This window comes from Danio rerio, chromosome 11, assembly GCF_052040795.2.
Source record: "Danio rerio strain M-AB ecotype USA chromosome 11, GRCz13ab, whole genome shotgun sequence".
In the NCBI taxonomy this organism is placed as follows: domain Eukaryota; kingdom Metazoa; phylum Chordata; class Actinopteri; order Cypriniformes; family Danionidae; genus Danio; species Danio rerio.
In genome coordinates this window covers 38,623,431-38,650,480 of record NC_141031.1, presented here as the reverse complement: position 1 = coordinate 38,650,480, position 27,050 = coordinate 38,623,431, and the positions used below count along the sequence as shown (strand labels likewise).

At 34.1% G+C, this 27,050-nt stretch overlaps 1 protein-coding gene and 1 long non-coding RNA gene across 27 annotated transcripts in view; both read left to right on the top strand.

The window, feature by feature from the left end:
• Positions 1 to 541: 541 nt before the first annotated feature.
• Positions 542 to 13,364, top strand: arl8bb (ARF like GTPase 8Bb). The gene is given in 7 exon segments (NM_001326478.2): positions 542 to 780; positions 3,927 to 4,007; positions 4,104 to 4,177; positions 6,573 to 6,666; positions 7,742 to 7,809; positions 9,752 to 9,822; positions 12,840 to 13,364. Coding segments are annotated over 7 exon segments (561 nt in total). The 5' UTR covers positions 542 to 657; the 3' UTR covers positions 12,890 to 13,364.
• Positions 13,365 to 16,774: 3,410 nt separating this feature from the next.
• Positions 16,775 to 27,050, top strand: part of LOC141376652 (uncharacterized) — a 149,553-nt gene continuing 139,277 nt past the window's right edge. For all 26 annotated transcript variants that reach the window (XR_015502814.1, XR_015502813.1, XR_015502820.1 and 23 more), the window contains exons 1-2: positions 16,775 to 16,991; positions 17,080 to 17,169. This is a non-coding gene — a long non-coding RNA (uncharacterized LOC141376652). The remainder of the gene's footprint in view (positions 16,992 to 17,079; positions 17,170 to 27,050) is intronic.

Sequence of the window (27,050 nt, the reverse complement as noted above, 5' to 3'; positions counted from 1 at the left end):
ATGACATAATTATTTTTTTTGGGGGGGGGGGGGGTGAACATTACAATAAACAACACTATCAGGATATGTTAATTATGATAATCTGAATAATGAAGTTTTGTTAATAATCTATTTATTTTGTTGATTAAGTTTCATATTCATAAGTGTACATTTTTCAACAAAAAAACCCTGATTTACGTTTTATAAGGAACTGAAAAATTACTTTTGTATTATTCAACATTAAAACTGCCATTTGTGCTCTATTTTCATAATTTTTGATTAATGTAAAGGTCCTGCTTGTTTGTAATTGTAAGTATTGGGTTTGATGATTTATACTCTTGTTTTTTGTGTATGTTTTGTTTCCTTATTTTTAAATATTTTTTTATTATTATTTACCTTCTATCACGCGGGCATTGTTGTTTCATGTATCTGTTGTTTAAAGCATAATCATAAAAAATAAATACAAAAATAAAAATAAATAAACAAATACTATTGGACTTTTGTTCTATCGGACTTTTATTCTGAAAGTTAGCGTCAAGGTTGAGCGGCACGTTTGATGCGCGTCAGCTGATGTCACATGACTCGAGCCGCTTCCTCTTTCAGACTTTTTTTTCTATCTCCAGCAGGAACACAGACTCATCATCCTGACCGTCGGATTTGTCCCGCAGCAGCGCAGAGATGTTGTCCCTCTTCCACCGGCTCCTCGACTGGATCAGGTCGCTCTTCTGGAAGGAGGAGATGGAGCTCACGCTGGTGGGCCTTCAGTACTCCGGGAAAACCACTTTCGTCAACGTGATTGCTGTAAGTCTGCATTCAGTGCTTGTCTGAGTTGTTGATAATGTACTGCTGTCATGTGTAAATGATGTCATGCTGTCATGCTGATGACTCAAGGCCAGACAGAGGCGGAGGACAGCTTTAAAACCTGTTTATATTAGTCATGTGCTGTGAAGAGTTTGGTTGGGATGTTTCACATAGGGTCAAGTTTGCATATGATATGTTATTTATTTACAAACCATGTAAAGTTTAATGATTGTATTTTGTCAATGATATGACTTTTAGGGTTTATGAGATGGTCACTAGCGTTTTATAGTTTCTAAGAGCTTAATGAAATATACATATAATGTAAAATATCATAATTTAATATACAGAATCTATATGACTAGTTAAATTCTAACTTCTAAATTCTAGATTATTATTTCCTTCTAAGATATTATATTATATTTTATTATATTATATTATATTATATTATATTATATTATATTATATTTATTGTATTATATTATTCATTTTCAAAGCATTAAAATAAGGAATGGGGCTGTTTTCTTTTATATAAAGCATTTAAAATATGTATAAATATTTTTAATAAATTATATAGTTTGAATTATATAATATTATATTACATTACATTACATTACATTATATTATATTCATTCATTCATTCATTCATTCATTTTCTTTTCGGCTTAATCCCTTTGTTAATCCAATGTCGCTACAGCGGAATGAACCGCCAACTTATCCAGCACGTTTTTATGCAGAATGGCCTTCCAGCCGCAACCCATCACTGGGAAAAATATTATATTATATTATATTATATTATATTATATTATATTATATTATATTATATTATATTATATTATGTGGCCACTGACGTTTTGTAGTTTATATAAGTTTAACCCTTTAATGCACTTCATGGGTCTAAATTGACCCGTCTGTTTATTTTTTCTATATCTATTTTATAGCTTGTGCATCAAAGCGTTAATATAATATAAATACAATAAATGTAATATAAAATAATTTAATATACAGAATCTATGTAACTAGATAAATTCACTGCAAAGTTAAACATTTAAGCTTTAGGATTATTGTGATTTTAAAAAAAAATTGTGATTATTATCTCCTTCTAAGATATTATCATTTATTTATTCATTTTCTTGTGGCTGAATCCCTTCATTAATCCGGGGTTGCTACAGCGGAATGAACTGCCAACTTATCCTGCACATTTTTACGCAGTGGATGCCTTTCCAGCTGCAACCCATCACTGGGAAACAAAACAGAACTAAATTATTTAAATAAAATTTTAAACTATAGTTAAAATTAATGGCAATTAATTGTCAGCACAAAAATCATGATTTTGACAGATCTATCAGTAATGACATAAAAAAGGCATTGTCATGAACAATATTTTTTCTGTAATACGCTCCATCTCATTTACACAAACCTGATTTTATCACTGGGCAACATGCTTGACTGAGTACCAGTGACTATCCCACTTAGGGGATTTTGAAAACTTGTCCTTTTGCTTCCCAAATTTGCTTCTGCAATGCAGCACAGTGGGTTTATAAACCAAAAACACCCTTTTGCTCATCAAAACATGTTGGTTTTATTTTTATGAGGAAAAGAAACTGCTCCTTCGGTTGTCACTAATAAAAACAATTCCCGCTTCGTATGACCACTGATAAATGTGATCCTATAAGATTTAAGATTAATTAAAAGCAGATATACTGTAATATGATGACGATGATCCGGTGGTATTGCACACAGCAAGAAATGGAGAAGCACCACAAAAGGAAATGATAAAAATACAAGGTTTCACCACCCAGGTGTTTTGCATTATGAGCATATACAGTATGTGCCTAAACTCTTTTCAGTCATGAGGCGTTTAGAGTATAATTATTAAAGGAACTTCTTGTTTTACATTTTCCACTTAAAAGTGATCTGCTTGTTTTAATATTTTACTCTTGCACAGTTTTACTATTGTTGTCGGTCATGAGACTTTCTGGTCTGTTTGAACAAAAATTTGCATTACTGCAGCTAGAAATCTCCAAGACTTGCTTGTGCGAGTGTTTTAGGCGAAAGTTGAAAGCTTTGACTGCACATTATTGTTGACTTCCTCTTATGCGTGCCGTTATTTTTAAACCTTTGCAACCATGTGACTGGATGATTTTACAATGTGATACAGTGAGAGCTGATATGACATTGTAAAGTATAAAAATTTGCCATGAGAGTCTAAAAGCTTTGATAACATGTAAAAATAACAATATAACTTGTAAAATTTACAACATATTAGTTCTTAGCACTGCTTAGCACATTGAGCTAGACATGCCTTGCCTAGTCATTGTTTTGGTCACGTTATGGTTAAACTTTGCAGTTACTCCACAGTCCTGTGTGTTTTTAACTCATACTCAACTGGAATCTATATTCAACATTGCAGATCCTGTGATGTGACTAGTGCGCATGTGCACATTGTGATGCTGAAACAATATGTTATGCAGCCCTACTATAAATAATGTATTTTGTGACACCACAAAATAAACGATGGAGCATAATGTGAACTGATAGACTCTTTATTTTCATCCATGCGCTATATACAGTTGAAATCAGAATTATTAGCCCCCCTAATTTATTAGCCCCCCTGTTTAATTTTTGCCCAATTTCTGTTTAACGGAGAGAAGATTTTTTCAACTCGTCTAAACATAATTTCTAATAACTGATTTATTTTATCTTTGCCATGATGACAGTGAATAATATTTTACAAGACATTTTTAAGACACTTCTATACAGCTTAAAGTGACATTTAAAGGCTTAACTAGGTTAATTACTTTAATCAGGCAGGTTAGGATAATTAGGCAAGTTATTGTATAATGGTGGTTTGTTCTGTTGACTACCGGAAAAAAAAGCTTAAAAGGGCAAATTTTTTGCTTAAAATGGTGTTAAAAAATTAAAAACTGCTTTTTACTTTAGCCGAAATAAAACAAATAAGACTTTCTACAGAAGAAAAAACATTATCAGACATACTGTGAAAATGTCCTTGCTCTGCTAAACATCATTTGGGAAATATTTAAAAAAAGAAAACAAAATCCAAAGGGAGGGCTAAGAATTCTGACTTCAACCGTATATGTATCATCATATTGCACAACCACAGTCTACATGTCTTTCTTTTCCACTAGTCTGGTCAGTTCAATGAAGACATGATCCCTACAGTCGGCTTCAACATGAGGAAAGTCACCAAAGGGAATGTAACAATAAAAGTAAGTGTTATCTGCACTGATTATTCTGCTGCATCATGAATGGATTATGAATAAATCATCAATACCTGATATCATGTCATCTTGTTTTTAATATAGATTTGGGATATAGGTGGGCAGCCGCGGTTTAGGAGCATGTGGGAGCGATATTGTCGTGGCGTCAACGCCATTGTGTGAGTGATCTGCTGTTCATCATTTTGGAGACTTTAATAATGGTTTATTCTTTTGCCCTCTGTGATTGGTCAGTGGTGGTTTAATATATGTCTTAATATATAATGACAGTAGTATACTGTAAGAACTTAAAAGTAAAGTAGGCATATTACACTGGAGCCATATCAGGCCTGAGCCAGCATCATGAAATGGGTGGTTCTTTTTACTTTTTTTTTTTAGTATGGGCCGCTTTGGTGCTTCACACCTTGTTATTGGTCATTTTTTGTTTTAAGATTAAGGTCCAAGATTTAGAAAAAAAAAAAAAAAACAGTTGCGAAAGATGACTTCTCTTTCGTCAAATTGAACCAATGACTGTAAAAAATATGGACGACGCGACAGCCCTTTTTCCCATTGAACGCCTTGAGGGCAAAACGCCTGCTTGACGGGCACAAACTGTCGCAAAAGACTGCTGAAATTGGAGCCAGACATGCGCAGAAGGATTGTCTGATGGAGCCAGAGGAGGAGCCGCGAAAATGAGCAGAGTCGAGCTTCCAACCAAACGCTTTATGTAAAATCAACCACGCCCCCCGAACTTCTCAGCATGCGTTTGCTGTCATATCAACACAGATGGATGTAATAACGTTAACAAATATGAGGGTTTTATATATTCAATCGCGCCAGCTCCGGGCCGCAGCGCATAACCTACTCGCGGCGTCGCGGGCTGATTCCGGCTCGCATGCGGCAGCGCCGACTCGCTCGGCCACCGCATCTGGCTCGATTGACTCGGGCTGGAATCGGGTAGTGAGTCCAGGCATCCGGAGTAGGTCCAGCAGAGGTAACGTTAGTCAGTCTGAGCTCTAAGAGATAAGTCTCCGGCAGGCGAGAATCTAGCCGGAACTGTGTTTTGCTATCTGGGTGGCTAGGCGTGTATCAGCAAACTAATAAAGCCCGAAAAAAGCCCTGAACTTAGCGAATAAACAGTGTTCCACCAGGATCATGTATGTCAGAAACTGTAGTTTACTGCTGAACTCATTTTGTCATGGTAAAATAACACAGAAATCGAATAATAACATTTCAGTCTACTTCAGTCTCCTGCCGAAGCTCAGACGCCGCGCTTTGAGAAACTGTCAATCACAGCTGTCAATCACGATGACACGCCCAGCATTAAATTACTGCTAAAAACAAACTGTTTACAAAACTGAACATCTGCACCTATTTCAGCACAATAACCAGTGCCTTAATCCACCAGAACCATCTTTCGGGACATTTTATTGCAAGTGTAATATTTTTTTTTATTTGGGCTTAAGTCTCCTTCATTAACACGGAGGAGGCGGGCTTTATGACTTGTACTGCAGCCAGCCCCCAGGGGGCGATCTAATGGCCGAGACCCTCACTCAAACGCAGGCTTGCGGCACACTTGGATTGAACTCATGAAAATTATTTGTTAGCATTAGCTAAAATTGATTAGCTTTACAGTCATGACAGCGACCAGAGGATTCCACTTGGTCTTAAAGCCTTTTTCAATGGATTGTTTTTACTATTTATGATGAAACAGCAGTCAAAATAGGACAAATGAGCTTATGTATGGGGCAAATTCTGGACCTTTGTCAGTGAGGGGTGGGTCTTCCGAACACCCCCTGGCTACAGGCCTGCATATATATATATATATATATATATATATATATATATATTTTTTTTTTTTTTTTTTTCTAGCAAGTCAATAGAAAAAGCAGATTAATAATAATAATAATAATAATAATTAAATATGCACTGCTTCAAAACATTGGGTTCAGTAATAAATAAATGTGAAAAAATTGTGAGAAATGACAACATTATTATAAAATCAGATTTCTATTTCAATGTGATGTGATGTAATTTTGTTTTGTAATATTGTGTGATGGAAAAGCTAAATTCAGAAACAGTTGTTATGCTTGATTATGATTTTCAGAATTTTTCAGAATAGATCATTTTCATTGTAAATAGCAATCATTATATTTTATAACACTATAAATGTATTTATGGTCACTTTTGAAGTTAATTCAATATTACAAATAGAAGTTTAATTTTGTCACTTATCCCAAATAAATAATTAAAGTTTCATCTTATTGCTTTTTTTTGTTCTGTAATGGACGATTATTTCATGAACTTATATTAGAGAACAGAATAATTTCCCTCAAATCAATTTTTCATTCCTATTTGCTTACTTGAGTAATTAGTGGGCTCAAGTTCTGTCATCTGAACATCACTACAAAATAAACCTTTTGAAGTGTGTTGAGGATCACTATATGAGCATTTATTAGTACAATAAGATCTGGCTTATTTTGTATTTATTCTTACATACAGTATTAGTTTTAGCATCACATTTATTTAATTTATCAATGTTAATTAATGAATTAATACCTCTGTGGTTATTTTCAGGTATATGGTGGACGCCGCAGATCGTGAAAAGGTGGAAGCCTCAAGAAATGAACTACACAACTTGTTAGACAAACCACAGCTGCAAGGCATTCCTGTAAGAGGATTTCTGCCATAATAAAGGGGACATTTTATGCAAAAATCACTTTTATAAGGGGTTTAAACACCGTTGTGTGGCAACACTTTAGGAATATAGCCAGCCTCATATGGTAAAATAAATGAATTATATTTTGTATAATCACACTTCATAAAAAAAGGCTGCATAAATAATTTGATTAATATTCTCATTTTATACGTGTCATCAAAGTGGGAAAGCCCTGCCCATTAGTGATGATGCCTCCCTCATTAGCATAAACAGCTCTAAGTGAGAAGCAGCCCTCTGCTATTAAAGTTTTGAATCTGTCACTATGCTGACACATAGGTGTTTATGGCTCCACCCCCTTTTTGAAAAGGCTTGGAGCACAATCTAATGGGAATTTAAAGCGACAGTCAGCAAAACGCCGCAATTAGGATCAAAGCCTTAAATGGGGAGATTCAGAGAATTCTAAAAGACTATCTGTGCACCATTTTGAGCTGAAATGTCACACACACACATGCTTTAGAGACATCAGAGACTTATTTTTATATATTTTACACCCTTTAATGTAGAGAATAATTTCCTAATAATTGATGTTAATAGAGGATCTGCACCCTTCAATCTCTTAATAATAGTTTGTGTTGTTTTATTTGCACTAAATTGACAAAACCCACTGAAAATTAACAAGCCCTGCTATCGTACCACACCTTTCCCAGATCTTTCCAGAGCTGCTGTGTCGTATTTTAAGGAGCATGACTAAGCATCTGTAGCGTCAGCTCCTGAGGTCCGAGATGTCCTCACTGGGGGGTCATTAAAGGTCTTATCTTCAGCAGAGAAATCAACGCAGAGGAAACAGATCACTCATTGATTATCTGTCTGTAAGGAGTGATGGGAATTCTGCCAGCGCCGTTCAATGTTTGCTAAATCCACCAATATAAAAAGACAGCTTTAGCACACTCTGATGTAAAACCAACACCCAGATACATAAATCTTTCAGGATTGAAAGCAAACGTGCCAGTGTGAAACATGCAGTTTAAAGCTAAAGAGATTTAAGAGGTACATTGTGGGTGATTTATTGTCAACTTATCCTCCACAGGTACTTGTCCTTGGCAACAAGAGAGACCTCGCCAGCGCACTAGATGAGAAACAACTCATTGAAAAGCTGTAAGATTTTTGTTTGCCATTATTTGAGCTTTGAATATGTTTGGGGCAGTGAGAGAGACTTTTATAACATTTCCTGCTTCATATTGTAGTCATATAAATGATTTCTGCATGTTTTTGATTTTATAAAATTTTATAGCATCAAACGCGAGTGATTTGCATGTTAATCAATGCATAGATGCGAACAGACATCCTGCAGCGCCATACATGCGAATGAGGCGATTTGCGCGAATGAAGCATTTCGAGTTTTTTGCGCGATTCTTTTTATCGTGTGTTTCACGCAAATTGCTCGAGTTCGAAAATCCGAACTTCAGAGGATGTTCATGCTGCGTTAACCAATCTGTAGCTTGCTTTTGTGGGGCGGGGAAAAATCCTCCTGCTGAAACTGGACAACAGTTCATCAACCCCTGAAAGCACCCTCATCCAGGTTAGGTTTCTGCAGGAGTTTCTGAGCTCACCGAGCTGGGTGCACCTCTGAAAGAATCTAGTGGACTCAGACACAGCTCCAAATGAATCTACGCTGTTTTTCAGCCTTCATAAAGCACATAAACATTTTCTTAATAAAATCCATGTTGGCCATTTAGCAACGAAGCTACAGTCACCGAGCAGACAGAAGCCCTGCCCATCACGAAAATCCACGTCTGTTGTGAAGTAAATTTGACGAGTGAATGAAGCGGATTTGATGCGCGAATGAAGCGAGAAAACTTAAAATGTTTGTGTGTCTATTTATGCAAGAATTTTGCGATTTATCCAGGTTTGCCATGTCTGGTTTGAACACACCATAAAGGTGCGGTATGTAAGTATGACACCCAGTGGTTGAACTAGGTATTGCATTCCTGGATCAAAACAAACGCAAGCGCAGTTTGCCAGACTAAAGACCAACCAGCAGCAGCAGCAGATCTCAGATTTTGAAAATGAAATAAACCGTTTAAAATTGAACTTTAGACTCAACAACAACACATATCAGTGATTCAGCATGTGCATTTAATAATATTAAAGAGGTTTAATATGTATTAATTAGATTATAAACCTTACTATCATGAGTGACTGCACTTCTGTGCTTCTGAATGGCTGTATTTAAAATTTCTGTTGTGTTTCATCTGGTGCAAACAGCCAAATTGCTTGTCACTGTCTTGTTGTTAGGACACAAGGTTACAATGTAACCTGCTCATCTAATGTTTACGCGCCTAATATTTATAATATTTGCTAATTAATAACCTCATATGGAGCTTTGAATATTATTTCTGAGTGTGCTACTGTCCACCGCAGGTCGCATTTCGGTAACAGACGCATTCTTTGAGAGCCTTTCTGAATGAATGAATGAAACGCATGGTTTTCCAACAAGGCAACTCAGGGTGCTGAAATATAATTGGATAAAGTCGTACTGGGTGGGTAAAAGGGACCAAAACAAAGACAGCCGTTCTGGCACGCAACATTCATTTTCAAAGCAGAATATCTGACTTCAGCATTGTTTTTCAGATAAACAAATACGTTCACACAGCATGCTTCTTAAATATCTGCAAACAATATGGTATTTTTATGCTTTACAAGAGTAAAAAAACTTACATACAGCACCTTTAACTAAGACAAATATGTACATTTCAAGAGCTTTGGCTACAAAATGGCCTCTTTAAAGACTGGATGCAGTTGTTTCCATTCATTTATTTTCAAAATCCGAGATACATTATTGATTGTTGCTCTCATAATTGTTATTAAATTAATACAAAAATGATATTCAAGATCCAACAATTTTAATATTATGTAAAAACACAACAGCGCCTTGTTTTTCCGTCCCTTATAGGCTAGGGAAATTCAGCCTTTTGATCAGTAAAAGTCAAGGCATTTGACATTTAGCTAAGAGTGGAAACCCTTGACCATTCCTGTATCTTTAGAACTGTTTTGGGAGGCTACTCTCAAAAATAGCTAATGTATTTTTTCCCTGCAGAAACTTGTCTGCCATTCAAGACAGAGAAATCTGCTGCTACTCTATTTCATGCAAAGAGCAAGACAATATAGGTGAGTTTTTATTTTATTATAATAGCTTTGCACATGTTTATTGTGTTAAAATTTATCTCAACTTATTCCTTTGGTCATGCCAAGAACATTAATACTAAATATGCCATATTTGGCTAAACTTCCTGTCCGCCATATTGATTTTGTTAAAAAAAAATCACCAAATTTGACTTGGGTCCTCGTCAGACCATGATGACCAAGTGTTGTGAAATCCTTGTCAAAAGCGAAGTGTTTTTTAATTAAGGCACCGACAAATGTGCTGGTATAATACAAAACTAAATCAAGTTTGTCTCTTTGCAATGCTTTAGATATATTGACGCCAAACTTTAGGTTCTTTATTGTCACCTAACACTTACCACAACACATCAAAATTGCAACTCTGTCACCTATTGGTCAAAAGTTCTAGACCAGGGGTGTCCAAACTCGGTCCTGGAGGGCCGGTGTCCTGCAAACTTTAGCTTCAACTTGTCTCAACATGCCTGCAAGGATGTTTCTAGAAAGCCTAGCAAGAGTTTGATTAGCTAGCACAGGTGTGTCTGATTAGGGTTGAAACTAAACTTTTGCAGGACACCGGCCCTCCATAACCGAGTTTGGACATGCCTGTTCCAGACTAATAAATCATATGTTAAATCTTTTCATGTTTTTTTTTTAATATTTTAAGTGAAACATACTTCAAATATATTTTAAAACTCATTGTTTCATTGGTCTGTTGCTACTAACTTTGTTGTTTTTGGACTGCTTTGATCATTCTGCCTCTGGACAGCTTTTCTCATTCTGCCTTCGGACTGCTTTGCTTGTTATAGGTCTGAACGGCTTTGCTCATTATGGGTCTGAACTGCTTGGCCAATTAATTACTTCTTGCAGCTATATTAGCTTTTATTTTTAAACTGATGTTTGATGAATTAAAAAAAAAAACACCATTGAAACAGAATAGCAGCTCCCTGCTGGCAGTCGAGTACAATACATATACATTGTGGTAGACAACAGCAGTCAAGTTTTTAGAAAATTGTAGAAATCTGCTGAAAATACTTGGGGGAAAAAATGAGAGTGAATCTGGTGCAGTGAACATTTTTTGTGTTCACAAATGACTGGTGGAGTTCTACTGGAGGTCAAGGATATTCACTTCAGTGGCTGACAATTAAATGACTCCTTGATCACCTCGCTGTGGCTCAATCGCGCTGCAGCCACTGATTTGTTATGCTACTTTTTGTTTGTGTTTTTTTTTCTTTCTCAATTTCTATTGATCCGAGAAGCCATCAGTTTGCATTTATTACACTATAAAGAAAAGACTATTTGTATTAATCATGGGTATTAATTTAAAGCACCAGCACCCTAACTATGACACATTCACAAACCACTTTTGCAGAAAAAAAAAATTGTAATGGCACACAATAACAATGACATCATTTTTAAGTTACAGTCATCATGGATAGTTTATCAGTTATTTCACAGTTCTTCTGATGTCAGATAGCTGTATCAAGTTAATTTGCATGCTTGCATAAGGATTCATTGACTGTTTTATTCAAGCTATAGCTCCAAGAACTAGTTTTTTTTTTACTTCTAGTCATTGTTTGTTTGTTTCTTTTGTCTGAATTCCTGAAATTAGGTCATAAGCTAAAGGAAACCTACATGAATTGTTCTTATTAATATTTTAAAGCTGCAGTTTGTGATTCAGAAGATATTATGAGTAAAGCAGCATAGAATTTAATTAGCTAAAACAATTTAATACTCCAAAATAAAAGTTATAATGTTACTAAGGGCAAACTTTACTGGGCATCCTTCATTGACTTAATAGACTGGAAAAAAGCCTGGCTTTTATCTCATACTGTAAGTATTGCATTCCCAATAGTACAAAATAGGTTAATTTTAAAGTTCCTCATAAAATATATCCAGTGAATAGTACTGTGGCAAAGTATATGCAGGTTGATAGTTAGTTCATGCTCATTTTGTAAAACTGAAGACGAAACCCTGATTTACATATTTTTTTCAGTGTGAAAGCACAAAAAGCTTTTGGAATAGCTTATATCTTCATATAGGTAATTCAATTGCTTCTTCCAGCCCCTTTCAATGACAGGATATTATTTGTTACTTCAAAAGTAAAACGGTATACCAGAGAACTACATTGTTAACTTTTTTTATTTTGTATGAGATATATTTTATTCACAATCAAAAATTCTCATATTCGCAACCTTCTTTTTTTTTTTACATTTTTTTTTATTGGAAATTGATGTTTTTATTAAATCTCTTAGGCTGCTTTAAAAACAAGAAAAGTGATAGATTATTATGATAACTATTTTTGAAATATCACAGATACAGAAATCTGTTTTTGTGTTATGTATGTCTTTATTTTTCTTTATTTTTACTGTTTTATGGGTGTTTGTAATATTATTTAACCCGTTTTGTTACTATCATTGTCTTTTTTAATGTAGGTTCGAATTTTGTATGTTTGTTATTGAAGTCAATAAAAAAAAATATTAAAGATGCATAGAATTTTTTGTCAACAAAATTTAGTAGTTTTTGGCAGAAGAGAAAAAGTCTATGCTGCACCGCACTGAACAACAGTATTCAGTGCACTGGTTTCACTCTCAATCCATCTGTATTCTTTCACATCAGACACGGAAAGCAATGCGCTATGAAACCCATTTATTTCAACGGCTTGTATCATGTAAAGGTGGTTTGTGTCTGCACAAACCATAACAGCCCACAGGACAATTCTATATAGTATACTGTAGTTGTTCCTGTTGCCTGAGATAGCACTACTCTGCTGTCATGGCAACACTGGTAAAATGAAGCCTCTTCTCACATTCACTGTCATATAAAATTATTTAATTTAGATAAATGTAAAAGGTGTTACAAAATTTCTTCATAATATTCAGTAAAATAATAAAGAATAGTTACAAGAATTTTGGTTTTCAATTTTGGTTTTTCGGGCAAGTGCATCGAGAATTTTCATTTTGGTGCATTCCTATCTATGAGAATATAATTTTTTATCTGTTCCTCTGTCCATTTTCTTCTTGCAGATATCACATTGCAGTGGTTGATCCAACATTCAAAATCTCGGAGAAGTTGAGAACAGATCTCGTCCCACCTGTTCAGTCCAGTCCTGCTCCAGTTCCAGATCCCGACTCTGCTCCGTGCTCCTCAGACCAGCCAACCCTTCCTGTGACGCAGTTCCTCCCAGCCGCATCTGTCTGTCCTATTCATTCTCTATCACACACAGACTTTCAGTAAAACACCTTCACTGGTGGGCCTCAGAATCAACTCATGATGTATTATCATTCAACTTCTTTGTTGTTGTTGTTGTAGTATTTTATTTTTTCAAGTTTAAGCTGAACCTCTTTTGACCATTGACAAAGCTTTGAGTGTCAGGGGGTGTTGACATATGACACAGTTTGATACTAAAAACCTTGTATGTTATTTGCCTATTCTTTTGCACAAAAACAAGCTCTGAATACTGATTTTAAAATGCAAGTTCTTTAAAAAAAATGGTGTCTTTATGTCTCCCTGTAAACTACAAAAATGCCATTTTTGCAACATTATGCAAATTCTGTTTTGGGTCAATTTATAGGCAGGTGTAAATTAGGGTTGGGTTGATAGACGATGCCATCATCCATCGCTGATTGCCAATAGACATCACAATGATGAGCCAGCATTTTGATCCTCCGCCCTCCCCCGTCACAGCAGAAGCCTGCCTGCAAAAAAATACTGCTCTGTTTACACTGATACGTCTTAGTTTTAAAATTCCATTTTGGAATGAAAATGATCCACGTCCACACTGGTGTTTCATCTAGCATTTCTGTAAAAATCTCCATCCTCCCTATACTGCTGAATGTACATGACGTGACCACACACACACACACACACACACACACTCTGGCATGCGCTGCAACATATGCGCACGTCTGAGCTCCAGGCAGTGAGCAGATGCTTTGAGCACAAAAAGGTGTTTTTCCTTTTTTTAAAAAAATAAGTTAATAAGGTTTTCTTTAAGTAATATAAAATTTGGAATAATCTCTATTATGACACTGTTTATATCTGTCCCCATTTGGGTGTCATTACAATAACAAAGCCCAGCTCATTAATATTCATCATGCTCATGGACGGGCTTCATAGACGGTAGCCTTCAGCATAAAGCATCTCAATTCTGTAATCTATTCTTAAATATAGGATCCAGTGTGGTTTGATAGACGTTGTGGCATTTACATTAATTAAAGAGCATTATGTTAAGTGCCTTCTGCAGTTTGGAAACCCAAAATGGATATGGTTGTATATCAGCTATAGTCTAAAATGATTGTAGGTGCCATTATTACCTTTAGCACTGCTTGTTGTATTATTATTATTGTATTGAGGATTCATTTACACCCATCCTTTGATTATGCTTTTGCATAATAAGTGTTATGACCCCTATTATTACATAATTGAAAACAAAGACTGTTTTGTGATCCATTTTAGGTGAAAAAAAACCCCAAAAACGAATGTGTAGTTACATTATTAAGAGCTTTTCCTTTCATTTCCTTTTCCTTGCCTTTTCAATTTTGTTTCCTTTTCTTTTCCCTTTAATTACCTTTCCTTTCACATTTACTTTCCTTTTCATTTTCGTTTTGCTTTCTTTTCCCTTTCATTTCCTTTAGCCTTTTCCTTCCCTTTTCTTTTTCCTCTTCCCCTTCCCTTCCTTTTACCTTTCCCTTTCCGTTATCTTTTCTTTTCTCGTCCTCTTTTCCTCTTCCCTTTTACTTTTTCCTTTTCCTTTCCTTTTCCCTTTCCCTTCCCTTTTCCCTTTCTCTTTCCTTCCCTTTCCGTTCCCTTCACTTTTCCTGTTTCCTTTTCTCTTCCCCTTCCTTTTCCTTTCCTTTTACCTTTCCCTTTCCGTTCCCTTTTCTTTTCCTCCTCCTCTTTCCTTTCCTTTTACTTTTACATTTCCATTCCTTTGTCTTTTCATTTTCCTTTCTTTTTTCCTTTGCCTTTTTATTTCCTTTCTTTCCCTTTCCCTTTTATTTCCTTTTCCCTTTCCCTTTTCTTCCCCCTTCCTATTTTCCCTTCTCTTCCCTTCCTTTTTTTCTTTACTTTTCCTTTTCCTTATCAAGCCCCTAAATGCTGCAAAGTTTTTCTCACTCGCTTCTATAAATTTACTTTAAAATGAGCTTCAGTAAACAACGGACTAAGTTCATGATTAATTTTTTTTTTGTTTGCTTGAAGATGCACAGACCTTCTGCTTCAAAAAAGACTTCTAATCTACCCCTGAGGTGATATGAAAAGCATCTAATAAAAATATTTCTAAAACGTAATTGCATTTACTGAGAAGCGTTAGTTGTGCTGCCAAAAAGGTCTGGCAGATGCATTGAGTACAAAGTGTTTAGCATTAAATGCAAATATTAGTTGAAGAATATCTGTCACAGTAGGTGACGCGCTAAAACTGCATTTCCCTGAATATTCCAAATATTCCAAAAATAAGTGTTTATGGGTCAAAGATGAAAAATTGTGATAATATTTAAAATGTAATACAGCTTTAATGTTTGTAATGTCAGTAGGATGCACACCCTAAAATAATGTTATAAATATGTTAAACAAGAATCATTAGATGACGTTTTTAAAGACTCGCAGTTAAAATGTAACTCAATTGAGGAGGTCACTAATTTGCTCATATATTTTTATAAGTACAGGTCAGAATAAGTATACAGTAATTGTTATTTCAACCCAAGCTTTGATTATTAATTTTCCTAAAAATAATTAAATAGTTAAATAGTCTAAATGAGTCCCGTTAACATGTTTTTGCCCAATTAAGCTGTACGGTTTGTACTTTTTAATTATTATTATGGTTATTGTTGTTGTTTTTATTATGATTCAAGTGTTGGGTGCTAACACAATCATGCTATTGTTAATTAAAATTATTGTGTTGTTTTTTTCAGTTGTGTATTTTGTAGCTTTGTTAAGTTTTATAAAATATGCAGAAATAAATCTTGAAATGAATTATTGTTTTATGAAACTGTACTTGATTGTTCATGATTGAAAGTTTATAAAGGGCTTTATAATATGGCACATGCATTTTCTTTTTCCATTTCAAATAATCTTGGTATCACAGATTGTATTTAATTACTTTTTAATTCCTATACGGAGCACATCAATGGCCTTGATATTTTATGTAATCATCATTCCTGCAACCTTTGAACACAAGACTAAGCCCTTTTTTCTTCCCCCTTTTTTTTTTTTTTTTTTTTTTACATATCTTTCATTTTCTGGTCATTGTTCATTCCCTCAGACATAATGTGTGCTGTTGGTTCTGCTCTCTTCTAAAAGCTGCAGGTCTTTGGGCAACGCTTGTGTCCTCATGTGATTCTCTCTGTGCAGCCTTTAAACACTATACATACAAAATGGTTTTCTCTCCTTCATGTGACTCTCCACACATGAAAAAGTCAGTGGATCTGTGGCAGACTTTGTAAATAAGCAAATGTGAAGCGTTTGAAAAAAAAACGTGAAAGAGTGCTCTTATTTGTCTCTCTTGCATTATTTTGTTTCGTGATCGCTCAATAAATTTTTTTAGGGTGACTGTCAGTTTGTTTTGTCTTGACTGTTACATTTAACAGTGTTACATTCATATGAAGTGAATACAATTTTATGGGGTGTTTAGGGTAAAAAAAAATGTATGATTATAGTCATTTTTTAGGTTCAATGACACATTATAATGCACAGAAATGCAAATGATGTAGTTAAATGAACTATTTGTTGTTTGATGCAGTCGACTTTGACCCATAAATCTGCTGTTTAATGTAAGTTTTGTGAAGTGTTTCCAAAATTTTGACCAACATTTTAGCTGCAAAATAAATGCAAACTATAAAGATTTATTGTTGGCTAGAAAGAAAACCCTACAAAAACGAATAAATATGAATAAAGTAACTAAAACAAATAAAAATCATGAAGTGCAGTACGTCAAAAGGACACATGGTGGCAACAAAGCGCCGTAGAGTGAAAGTGAAGCTTTGAGTTTGTTTGAAACCAGGTGTAAGTGTGTGTGTCAGGTTTTGAAAATGATTTAAGCCTAAAAACCGTGTCAAATTTAATATTTGAGCGCATTTATTATAATAACTCTAGTAATTAATCAAAGTATATGTGTTGGGTGGTTCTTTTGTGTAAAGTCACTCTATCGAGCTGTAAGGCCCAACTGCCTAGTCGTTCAGGTAAGTAGTCTACACCCACTAAAATTACACAGAACATAAAAACACATCCGAAGCTATTAATCTGGGTCCGTGTACGTTTTGTATTTAGGTGAACGCAGTGAGCCGAAATGCAGTACTAACGACTGCATGGTGCTAACGACAAAGATGGCCGAAATGAAAGCTGAGAAAAAGGAGTGAGGTTGGTTAAAAAAAAGATTACCCTTCGAAGAACATTAGTTGTGGCAAACCCAAGTTTTTTTTCTCTCAAAATACAGGGTGTCCACGGGGTCTTAAAATGTCTTAAGTTTCAAAAACTAAATTTTAGGCCTTACAAACTTAATTCACTGAAAAATAATTTTAAACATGTCTTAATTTTGCTTTTGTACAACTAAAACCGACTCAGTCGGGCCAACATTCATCTGATCACTAACAATACATCTCAATAAAACCCTAATTTTTTAATATTTTTATAATATTTAAGTTTTTATTGCAAAGAGATACAATTCACGACAGCAGTTAGACATTTTTTACAGCAAATTTCCCATCAAATTCCCTAGCCAGGGAAAGATAACTAAAGACAATTATATGATTCATCATGATAATACCTGGATTAAAAAAATCCTGTGTTTTAACCCCATATATAAGTCTAAAATGTAATTTTTAATGGTCTTAAAAGGGCCTTAAAAGTCTTAAATTTGACTTGATGAAACCTGCAGAAACCCTGATATAATTCTTTAAATTAGTTTGAAAATAGCCAGAAACTCATGTCTCATATAATTCATGGCGCTTCAGTTTAAAATGTGAGGTAAGAATTTTGTCTAAGTAACCAAGTAACTAAATATTCATTTCACCTGTGATATCAAGTGATGCACTCTACACAACTTTTTTGTCATGTTTTGTCATTTTTATTTGAGAATCGACTGAAACATTCACAGTATTTATGAACTGTAATTTCTGCTCTTAAAGTGCCCCTATTATGCATTATATAAGGGTCATGGTTTGTTTTTGTGGTCCCCAACAACCGGCTGATATCCATACAAGGTTAAAAACAATTTCATTAAAAATCAAAATGCATTTATTTTTCACCTAATTATGCCCTTAACTAAAATATGATTTGTGATTTTTTTTTTCTTTAAACCCCTGCTTTCTATGAGTAGTGTCAGTCCATTAAGTTTGGTGTACTGTGTGCAGTAGATTCAGAAACGAAATGGCCTCCACAAGCAGCCATAATACAGATGTGTGAGCCCAATCCATGAATGCATTGATAAACCAATGCAGTTACACCAGCTTGTTGCTCGATTCTTTAACTCCAAGTGAAAACAGTGCCATAGAGTCATTATTAATCAACACAGCGGCAAAGGTTTAACTAATATTAACTAGTCTGAAGTTTGTCGGAAATGTGTTCTGGTCAGTATGGCCCAAACCATTGAAATGAAAGCGAATGGGTTTATGTGGCAGTGCTTTCCGTGTCTGGTGTGAAGGTCAGGTGATGGTGTCCTAGCCATGACAGATGCAATGAGAGCGTAAGGTCAGGAGCACATTGATTTTGGTAAAGGATGTGGCACACATTGCTTATATATATCATCTGCAGGGTTTGCTATGCATTATGTGAATGGTCCCATATCCAGTTAATGGAAAAGATAAGGTACAAGTATCAAGTACAAGTTTTCCAGGATCTGTGCACGCAAGAAGTGGGCAGGCCAACTGTTCTGTTCAGACATCATGATGAAACCGCTTAAGATTTGAATGAATGGAGACTCATAAAAATGACTCGGAGTCATCATTTTTTTCTCTTTTTTTTGAGAGAGAAACCGTAGTTTTATAAACCTCAGCTGAATGTTTTTATATACTTCGAGCTTTTACACACTGCATGGAAGATTATGAAAAAAAAAAAAAAAAAAAACATAATAGAGACTCTTAAACGGTCTCCAGTTATGAATTAATGACCGGGGATGCAAATGACTCAACCTTTTTTTCCCCCATCCACTGCTTTGTATCACTTTTTGGTAAAAAAAGCTGCATTGTTTACATTATTATTTTTTCTTGTACAACTACATCTACCAGTACGGACCGTCCAGCTAACACTTGACCCCTTGCTCTGGCCCAACCACAAATACTCTGTACTGGCCATGAGTGTTAGCAATGAGCTGCATAATGTTCGTGTGTCATATTAACATTTGTATCTTAAATCAGATCTACAGCTGGTCTTATTTAAATCCGCCTCAGTGTGTCATGCCAGACTTTAGTGTAGGAATATAAAACAACAGGCTTTCACATGACCTCTGCCAAATCAAATTCTGCCTTTCATTCAACACAATATATCATTTGAAAGAACATTTGAATTTCATGCATCAGTTTTTATAAACCAAAAAGGTTGTTTTGGGTCCGGAGGCATTAATACCTGGCTGCAGTGCTGTGGTCTCTTGACACCAAACAAGATATTTCGTCCATTTATTATGTCAAATCTAATGAAAATCAAATACAGACACCGGCCTCCTGACCACGTTCAACATCACAAACCCCTGAGGGTTTTTAAAACAAAGTGTCGGATTTGTAAAATAGGTGATGTTTTGTTGGAGAAGCATCTCTGGAGACGAAACATGCAGTCTTGGGAAGGTTACTTCGGAAATTATTATAGGTTACAGACTACAAGTTGCCCTATTTAAAGTGCTACTATTGTGTAACTATTTCGATGTATTAATTTAACTGATTACATTTCAGATGACATGGTGGCTCAGTGGTTAGCACTGCCAATTCACTGCAAGAAGGTCGCTGGCCAGTTGGCGTTTCTGTGTGGAGTTTGCATATTCTCTCTGTGTTCGTGTGGGTTTCCTCTGGGTGCTTCGGTTTCCCACACAGTCCAAAGACATGTGCTATACAGTAGGTGAATTGAATACACTGAATTGACCGTAGTGAATGTGTGTGGATGAGTGTGTATGCACTCTAATAAACGTTGAGTTATTTATTTAACCCAAGGATTGAGTTAAAAGTATTTGGTGCTTTGTTGGATTATTTTTTAACCCTAATTGGGTTATTTATTTATAACTCAACCAGATGGGTTAAATATTTGGTGCTTTGTTGGGTTTTTTTTTTACCCAAAAAATTTGGTTGAAAATTGTAAATTTCAAGTCAACTGATTTAACTGACACAGAACCGCTGTATTATGCGTACGAAATATTGTTTTGCGCTATAAAGTTTATTTAAGCTCTAACGCAATAATATTGTTGTTATTTATTTTTTTTTACCTCTCAGTGTCATGCTTTTTATATCCGTTTCACCAGCACTTTTAATTATTGATGATAAAAACGAGTGCTTCATAGCCGATCTAACGTTATATTTAACGAATAAAAAAAAGCTTTCTGTACCTCCTGTGTTCATCACCACAATATTTTTTTGTGGAAATGATACGCATATTTGAGATATTCGGCTGTCAAAATGTAACAGAAGTAAAGCATTTTCAATATTTTTGTAACCTGTATGGTATTTATTTACACAGCCACAATTATAAAGTTACCAGAAGAGACAAAATAACATTAAATCAAAATAAACCAATGCATTGGGTTAAAATAACCTATAGTTGGGAAGGTGCTATAATAGTTGGGTTAAATGTTGGGACACTTTTACCCCATACCATTTTATCTGAGCGGATGTTTCACAGGACTGGGTTGCAGCAGAAAGGGGATACGCTGTTAAATATATGCTGGATAAATTGGCGGTTCATTCCGCTGTGGCAACCCCTGATAAATAAAGGGACTAAGGCGAAGGAAAATGAATGAATTAATACATTATATTGCTTTTTGGGTAGTTTTTAAAATTCAAAGCAAACTATGATTTCATATGTTATTCATAAAAAAATTCTTTAATACTCAACTCTAGGGCTGCAGATTGATCTGCCACTGTAATTGGTCAATTAATGGGTTAAGCTTTTTTCATTGTTTTTTAAGAGCTTATGTCTGAAATACAACAGAGCAGTAAAAAATTGATAACATTTTTAAAACATTTTTACGTTTTATTCTAGAAATTTCATTTGTATCTTTTTTTAGTTTAATATGTTGTTTTTACTTTTTATTTTATTGCAGTTTTCTAGTTATCTTTATCTTTTTCTTTTCATTCATTCATTCATTCATTCATTCATTCATTCATTCATTCATTTTCTTTTCGGCTTAGTCCCTTTATTAATCCGGGATTGCCACAGTGAAATGAACCACCAACTTATCCAGCATATGTTTTATGCAGCAAATCCCTTCACAGCTGCAACCCATCACTGAGAAACACCCATACACTCTCATTCACACACAAAAGATAAATATGAGGATACCACCTCCACCTCATTTTGAGCCAGGATAAATCTCTTGGTGTCTGATTCTGTGCTTTACAATTATTATTATTTTAATTCAAGTCATGAAGGATTCTGAAAATATGACAGCAGGCAGTGTTGAGTCGGGCTGAAACTTATAATTGAATTATTCAATTTAATCAATTACAAAATAATGATAATCCATTTAATTTGTAGCAATCAACACTTCATTTAAAAAAAAAAATATTTACCACATCACTTCCAGACAGCATAACATTTATTTGATTTGCTCGTTATGTTTATTTTAATAAAGCAATATGCAGCTTGCTTTTATTTCATCCTGTAAATATTCATTTTCCTTCAACTTGGTCCCTTTATTCACCAGGGGTTTCCACAGCGGAATGAACACACTCTATACACACTCATTCACACACATACACTACGACCAATTTCTCCTCGTGTTTGCGGGGGTTCCTCTGGGTGCTTCGGTTTCCCCCACAGTCCAAAGACATGCGCTATAGGTGAATTGGATAAGCTAAATTGTCTATAGTGTATGTGAGTGAGCGTTTATGGATGTTTCCCAGTACTGTGGTGCTGCTGGAAGAGCGTACGCTGTGTAAAACATAAGCTGAATAAGTTAGTGGTTCATTTTGCCGTAGCGACTCCTAATGAATAAAGGAACCTAGCCAAAGGAAAATGAATAATCACAGGATGAAATAAAAACAAGCTGCATATTGCCTGTTAAAATAATTATAATGAGCAAATCAAATAAATGTTATACTGTCAGGAAGTGATGTGGTAAATTAATCTAAGCAAAGTGTCGATTACTACAAATTTAATGGCTCATAATTTTTTTTTTGTAATTGATTAAATTGAATAATTCGATTATAAGTTTCAGCCCGACTCAACACTGTCTGCTATCATATTTTCAGAATCCTTCATGACTTGAATTAAAATAATAATAATTGAACTGTAAAGCACAGAATCAGACATACAGGGATTTTTTACTGGCTCAAAATGAGGTGGAGGTGGTATCTTTGATAGTTATATTGTTAGATAAACCGTCAAAACTGGTCTTTACCTAAATCAGGTAAAGCAAACATGCACTGAAGACAAGCATGTTTTTTTTTTTTTGCACAGCTGGACTTTTATCAGCCCTTGGAGAGCAACAAGGAACATTAAAATAAATCCCACTCTAATTAATCCCATTTAGTTGAGTACTAATGACCAGCTGGTGGGATTTCTGTTGTGGCGGTGCGGTAGTAAAGCTGTGGATGGGTCCAGGTGTTTGCTGATGAGGTGTGCGTGTGTGTATGTGTGCGCGTGTGTGTTTAGTAAGAGGAATGATTACTTGTTTAGTCCTGTATGAGTTTATATGGGGTCATACATTTGGCCTTTAGTCAGAAACAGATGCACAGAGGTTGTTATTAACAATCAGCTCAAATTGTTATCAATGACAGCCATCTATTTGCGGAATTAAGGCTTGAATTTGGATGATTTGGGATACTGAATTCATGCCAGGGTTGCTGAGGTAGACATTTGTTTTTTCTGGCACTTCTTGGTGATCTTCAGTAAGTCAGTTGGTGTTTGTTTGCCTTACTAAAGGACTGTGACTATTCTTATTTCTGCAATAGCATGGACAATGTGTTTATTATAAGAGCTAAAACACATGCTGTATTTATTGTAATATGCAATATATAACCATACACAGTGCCCTATGTGTACTGTTTCTTATAATGCAGTTCACTTAATTGCAGTATTTATTTTTTAAATCTGTTTTTATCTAAGCATTTGTTTAATATTGCTTACATTTTATTCTTGATATTTAATTTCTATATTTTAACTTAATTTGAGTATTTTGTTTTTATTTTTTATTTTATTGCAGTATTCTAGTTGCATTTTTTAAAATCTTAGTCTTAAGGTGCGTTCCAAATCGCATACTTGCGCACTATTCTATGCCATTTTGTAGTATAGATAGTCTAAATAATGCATTCACATCAAATACTCTAATAAATAAATTAATTAAGTGTGTTATGTTGGACATTTCACACACCCAACATCTGCTGCATTGCTCATGTAGTGGAAGGGGCTGAGCTTGCGGGCACTGATGTTTTATTATTTTATTTATTTTGGATTGTGAAAGCAAAATTCTCCTACAAAAGTGATCATGCCACCTCCCGATGGCAAATGTGGTTATACTCATGGCAGGTATTATTTGGTAGTTTAGTCAATCATTTTGCTAATTTGACAACCATCAAATGCATCAGGGAAATTATTTGAACTTCTGCTTAGTAAAAAAAAAAACAAAAACATTTGGGACGACACTAAATTTATATGCTATGCTGCTGATTGTGTATAGTGTGCCATTTGGGATGCAGCTTTAGTCTAGTTTTATCCTATTATTGTTTCTGTTTGTGTTCTAAATTATGGTTTTATTTTACACTAGTGTTTTAGTTTTTTGTCCTTTTAATTTTTTTAAATTTTATTCTAGTGTTCTATTTATTTATTTGTTTATTTATTTATTCATTTATTTATTTATTTATTTATTTATTTATTTATTTATTTATTCATTTATTTATTTATTTATTTATTTATCTATCATAGTTTTATCTTTTTATTTGATTATAATATTTATAATAGTTCCCTATATTTATACTAGATTTTAATTTGACTTTTTGAATGCTTGTATTTTAGGTTTAATACTATTGTTATTCTAATATTCTAGTTTCATTTGTTTTGTTTTATCCTGGTGGTTTGTTTTAACACTATTATTTTATTCCATTATACTTGTTAATCTTTTTCTGTTTCAGCCTGAACTCACGAGAAAATGTAAGTATTTTATGTTTTGTAAGTTTAGTGGGTAATTCAGTTGTATGAAAATGTAGAATTTTAAAAAGAAGGCGTGGCACCCAACCCCACCCCTAAACCCAACCATCATTCATCCAAGCAAATCGTACTAAATTGTATGAGTTATATCGTACAAATTATCATGTAAATTAGCCACTGAATCAAAAAGTTACGAATTGCTGTGAGATTGCGTTGTCTGTTAATTAGACATTCACATTCACAAGAGTTTTTCCACAAAATCAAACTACAAAATGTATTAAAAATATAAAAAAACTTTTGTCACAACTTCACAACACTTGCTGAATTAGAAATACACTCTAATATCACGTGAAAACACTATGATATACAGTTGAAGTCAATATTATTAACCCTCCTATAAATTTTTCTTTTTTAAATATTTCCTAAATTATGTTTAACAGAGTAAGACATATTCCACAGTATTTCCTATATTTTTTTTTCTTCTGGAAAAAGACTTTGTTTTATTTCCACTAGAATCAAAGCAGTTTTTAATAAAAAAATAAAATAAAAATATAAAGATTTTAAGGTCAATATTATTAGCCCCCTTAAACAATACATATTTTTTCAATTCTCTACAGAACAAACCATTGTTATGCAATGATTTGCCTAATTAACTTAATTAACCTAGTTAAGTCTTTAAATTGCACTTTATGCTGAATACTAGTATCTTAAAAAATATCTAATAAAATATGTACTGTCATCATGGCAAAGATAAAATAAATCAGCTATTAGAAATGAATTATTAAAACTATTATGTTTAGAAATATGTTGAAAAAAATCTTTCAGTTAAACAGAAATTTGTTAATTATATTTAAAAAATTCTAATTTAACAGGAGAGCTAATAATTCTGACCTCAACTTTATACCATACACTCCATATGTGACAATTCTGTTCTGAATAATATATTATATCTGCTGCCAAATACTTAAACATTCTAGTGTTCTATTTTATTTATTTATTTATTTATTTATTTATCTATCATAGTTTTATCTTTTTATTTGATTACAATATTTATAATAGTTCCCTATATTCATTCTATATTTTACTTTTACTTTTTGAATGCTTGTATTTTAGGTTTAATACTATTGTTATTCCAATATTCTAGTTTTATTTGTTTTGTGTTATTGTAGTGTTTTGTTTTAACACTATTATTTTATTCCATTATTCTTGTTTTAGTTTTTTTCTGTTTCAGCCTGAACTCACAAGAAAATGTAAGTATTTTACGTTTTGAAAGTTTAGTGGCTAATTCAGTCCCAGCTGTCATTCATCCAAGCAAATCGTACTAAATTGTATGAGTTATATCATACAAATTCATACAAATTAGCCACTGAATCAAAAAATCACGAATTGTGAGATTGCAATGTCTGTTTATTTAGGCATTCACATTCACAAGTGTTTTTTTTTACAAAATAGAACTACAAAATGTGTTACAAATATATAAAAAAAAAACTTTTATCACAACTTCACAACACTTGCTGAATTAGAAATACACTGTAACATCACATGAAAACACTACGATATACAGTTGAAGTCAATATTATTCACTTTCCTGTGAATTTTTCTTTTTTAAATATTTCCTAAATGATGTTTAACAAAGTAAAGACATTTTCCACAGTATTTCCTATAATATTTTTTCTTCTGGAAAAAGTCTTATTTGTTTTATTTCAGCTAGAATAAAAGCAATTGAACATTTTTTTACTTATTTATTTTAAGTTCAATATTATTTGCCCCCTTAAGCAATATTTTTTTCAATTTTCAAAACAAACCATCATTATACAATGATTTGCTAAATAACATTAACTTGCCGAATTAATCTAGTTTTAAGCTGAATATTAGTATCTTGAAAAATACCTAGTAAAATTTGATGTACTGTCATCATGGTAAATATAAAAGAAATCAGAAATTAGTTATTAAAACTTATATGTTTAGAAATGTGTTGGGGGAAAAATATAGGTTGCATAATTCAGGAAGGCTTTAACTGTGTGGAGTCCATATGTGACAATTCTTTTCTGAACAATTAATATCTGCTGCTAAATATCCACATTCCAAAAACAGATTGGCTGATACTAATCTTTGATTGGCTGTGCACTTTATTCCTCACAAACTTAAAATATCAGAACACATTTTTGTAGAAACTTCAGACTCATTTCCAACTAGCTACCCTTCTTAATCTCCCACACTTTAAGTGCACGTTAAAGTGTAGTTTATCAGTGCTGCAGCAGCACGCTGCAGGAAGACTGACAGCTCTCTGACAGGAAGCTGATGGTGATAGGAGTAAATGGGAGAGGTGCTCTCACGCCCCAGGCTTGTCACCATGCCTGCAGCCTGTCATAATAAGACAGTGCTGACCGCTTGGGGTGACAGATTATAGAGCGTTTCCCCTGGAAGCGGTGAGTGCATGCGTGGCCTGACCAATTAGAAGCATCAGTGCTGCAGGTCTGTTTTAAAGAGTTTGCTGAAGTTTAAAGCCCAAGTACACTGAATAAAATGATTCATTGGATTTAGTCTGGTTAGTGGTTTCAAACTGTTTATATGGGTTGAATTTAAACAAATTTAATTTAGTAATATTCAACTTAATTTAACAACCATGTTTGTTAATGTACATTGCCCCTTTGTGGCACATTGCTACAAACACTATTGTCGTTCATTTTGCTTCAGCTTAGTCCCTTATTTATCAGGAGTCGCTACAACAGAATAAACTGCCAACTTATTCAGCATATGTTTTTTGCAGTTGATGACCTTCCAGTTACAACCCAGTACTGGGAAACACCCATACACTCACATGCACACACATACACACACTCTATGGCCAATTTAGTTTATCCAATTCACTTATACCGCGTATCTTTTGACATGTTGTGACAACTTCAATTTTTTTCCAAGTATAGCTTATTAGATTCAAATGCATCTCATTGTGA